Source organism: Pundamilia nyererei, unplaced genomic scaffold (genome assembly GCF_000239375.1).
Source record: "Pundamilia nyererei isolate P.nyererei 1_Seehausen unplaced genomic scaffold, PunNye1.0 scaffold00236, whole genome shotgun sequence".
In the NCBI taxonomy this organism is placed as follows: domain Eukaryota; kingdom Metazoa; phylum Chordata; class Actinopteri; order Cichliformes; family Cichlidae; genus Pundamilia; species Pundamilia nyererei.
The window spans coordinates 766237-769118 of record NW_005187637.1 but is presented as its reverse complement, the minus strand read 5'-3'; the positions used below and the strand labels follow the sequence as shown (position 1 = coordinate 769118).

The 2882-nt window shown below is 41.0% G+C and overlaps 1 protein-coding gene across 2 annotated transcripts in view; it reads right to left on the bottom strand.

Annotated features, from left to right (window-relative positions):
• Positions 1–389: 389 nt before the first annotated feature.
• trh (thyrotropin-releasing hormone) overlaps positions 390–2882 on the bottom strand; it is a 9355-nt gene continuing 6862 nt past the window's right edge. The window contains exons 1-3 of one of the 2 annotated variants that reach the window (XM_005749097.1): positions 2628–2753; positions 2048–2255; positions 390–1689 (exon numbers count right to left, since the gene is read on the bottom strand). In XM_005749097.1, the coding sequence (XP_005749154.1) occupies positions 1067–1689; positions 2048–2237 (813 nt within the window). In that variant the 5' untranslated portion in view covers positions 2238–2255; positions 2628–2753 and the 3' untranslated portion in view covers positions 390–1066. Of the gene's footprint in view, positions 1690–2047; positions 2256–2627; positions 2754–2882 lie in introns of those variants that run through there. The other variant, XM_005749098.1, reaches the window with a different exon arrangement.

The window sequence follows — 2882 nt, the reverse complement described above, 5'->3', positions numbered from 1 at the left end:
TGTGTGTGTGTGTGTGTGTGTGTGTGTGTGTGGCTCATTATATAATAAACATTATATAATAAACACATTGCCAGTCCACTGGCACTTGGCTATTCTGCTAGAGTTGTGAGTGTTCGGCGAAACATCTCCAATATTAGGTCTCCATCGTTAACTAACATGCTTGATGAATAATTTGCATATTGATCAGGCTGGTGGACAGCTGCTCCCAAGGCTCTGATGGAATGAGCCTAATTAAGCTGGGGAGTGGATATCTGACACACTCTGTCTGTTACTGAACTGCATAAATCATTCTCTAAGAGGCTTAGGCAGGGTGACTACTTTGGACTACATACTAATTAGGCTTGTGTTGAATCAACAGTTTAATGGTGCACCATGAAGCATTGCATTTGCTGGAACTAAAGCAAACCATACGTTTTTACCAATGCGTTTATTGTCCAACAAAAACATTGGTGGCTGACTTTAAGGCAATGGCAGCTTTTAATTTATAACATTAGCTTCAAATTACGTAAACCATGCAGTAATGTAGAAAAATAAGCAGTGACACAATTTATTTGCTGTGATATTCATTATATTTTACATGAGTAGAAAATAATGAAACGCTAATCGAACAGTGGAGGGAGCTTTTATGTGTAAACATAGACACTTTAATTTGATCTTAACACAAGCTGAACTGACGAGCGCCTGTTGCCTCACAGAGGCAACATCGCTAAAACCATCTGACTAATGTTTTAATCATCTGCCTCAATGTAAGAATAAATAATCTCATGTTATTTATATCGATAGCTATTAAAAGATCAACATATGGCACAAACTCTTCTGAAAAAACAAAACAAAAACGTCTGTACAGCTAAATAGTTATTCCAAAGTTTGGATGGCAATTACGCATGAGCTCTCCAAGAAAATGTCAGACAAATGGCTTGCGGTAATGTCTCAAATGTCTTCAAAAGAACAAGCGGTGGCACAAAAGGTTTAATGATCTTTTTTTCATTTTTTATAATTCATTGTGGTCATTTAATTTGTACATTTATTTGTTTACAACACAGCGAAATACGCACTCCTGTCTAATCTACTCTCCATCCACTAAATCCTCATCCGGTGCAAACCTTTTACCCGGGTGTTGTCTCTTCTCCTCACCGTGGCCCTTGTTAACGTTGTCTAAAAAGTCGAGCAGCAGGCTGGTCTTGCTGCAGCTCGCAGGGTCCAAAACGTCACACGGACTGTTTGTGCCTAAATCCGGACTCGAGTTATCCCAAAACCGTTTCCCAGGGTGCTGACGCTTTTCCATCTCAGCGAGGTCTTCTTCTCCATCCGCGTCCGCATCCCCGTCACTGTCGCCGTCCTCATCCTCTAGAAGACGCTTACCTGGGTGCTGGCGTTTGCTGTGTAGCACCAGGTAACGCTTGCCTGGGTGTTGCCGTTTTGAAAGTTCACTGAGCAGGAGGATGGGGTTGTCAGAACTGTGACCCGCCGTGGAGCGCTTTCCCGGGTGCTGCCTTTTCTGCAGCTCTAGGAAAGAGTGCGTTTCATCTTCGCGCTTGCCCGGGTGCTGTCTTTTTTGAACATCAAAGTACTGTTCATCCTCGTCCTCTTCTCTCCTTCCTGGATGCTGCCGCTTCTCCAAATCATCACTATATCTCTTACCAGGGTGCTGTCGTTTTGTCACCCATTCTTGCTGAGAGTAATAGCCGTCTGGAAGAAAACAAGAGAGGAAAGTGGCTCTTAAATGTTTCAGAAGTCACTGATAAAAACCCGGTTTCTCTCTACCGCGTGCGCAGATAGTCGAAAACCTGTTTCTTTGATTATTTATTTGTTTATTTTTAATTATAAAGGAGACATATTCTCTTGCATTGCCGATGTTAACTGTTTAGCAATTACTTAAACAAAATGTCTCCAAATGATACCTGAAAAGTGCGCACGAAACTGTAAACTACTGAGAATGTGCTGCAACTTTCAGGTACATCTAAGATATACCCGAAGTATCAGTATCGTATGAAATAAGATTTTATGACATTTTCTTAACTCAGAAAATAACATATATTTTACGCACCATTTCTTCCGTCTTCATCCTGCAGCTTTTTGAGAATGGACCGTAACAGGAGAGTCTCTGCTCTCTCTAAAATAATGTCGTCTATGGTCTTTCGGTCAGTCTCATCCTCAGCAGACATGCTCTGTCCTCCAGACACCATCAAGTTGCAGACCGTTAGAGATGCAAGGATAAGCAGACATGTCGACTTCATGGTAATTTAGTTTTTCGTCTGAAACAGATCATGGCAGATAGGAAATATTAAACAGAAACAATATTAGTCTACTCTGCGCCACTGTATTTAAGTCAATTTTGGGACCAGACGTTTCGTTTTTGAATATAATTTTTTAAGTACAATTTTTATTTTTATTTTTTATCTTGAGAAATCCAGTTTTAGCAAAGCTGCTAACCAAGCCTTTGAGGCTTTGAGATCGCAGCAGCTTTGAAGCTTGTTTTTTACAAAGAAATCTAAGAGAACTCTAAAGTCTCACCAAATAAATATGAATAAAACATGATGCATGAGATCTATCCAGATCAATTAAAGAGCAACCCTTAACCAGCAGACATATTTACATTTCCAATGAGATTAGTCTAAAAGCCTCACCTGGTAAAATATTGTCCTTTCCCCAGTTTCTGGCACTACCGGCAGTGATAATAGTTGCTTTCAGTCGCTTGCAGCAGTTGGTGACCTTAGAGGCCAAGTCTAGAGGTATGAGCAGATAACTTTCCGTCCCGGCATTTATACGAAACGGTCACTGTCGTCACACCAACACTGGAGTAATTTTTCAGGATCCTTCGTCCCTATTGATGTCACCAAGTCGTGCGCAACTGGATGTGGTGAATGATCGGCCAATAGGAG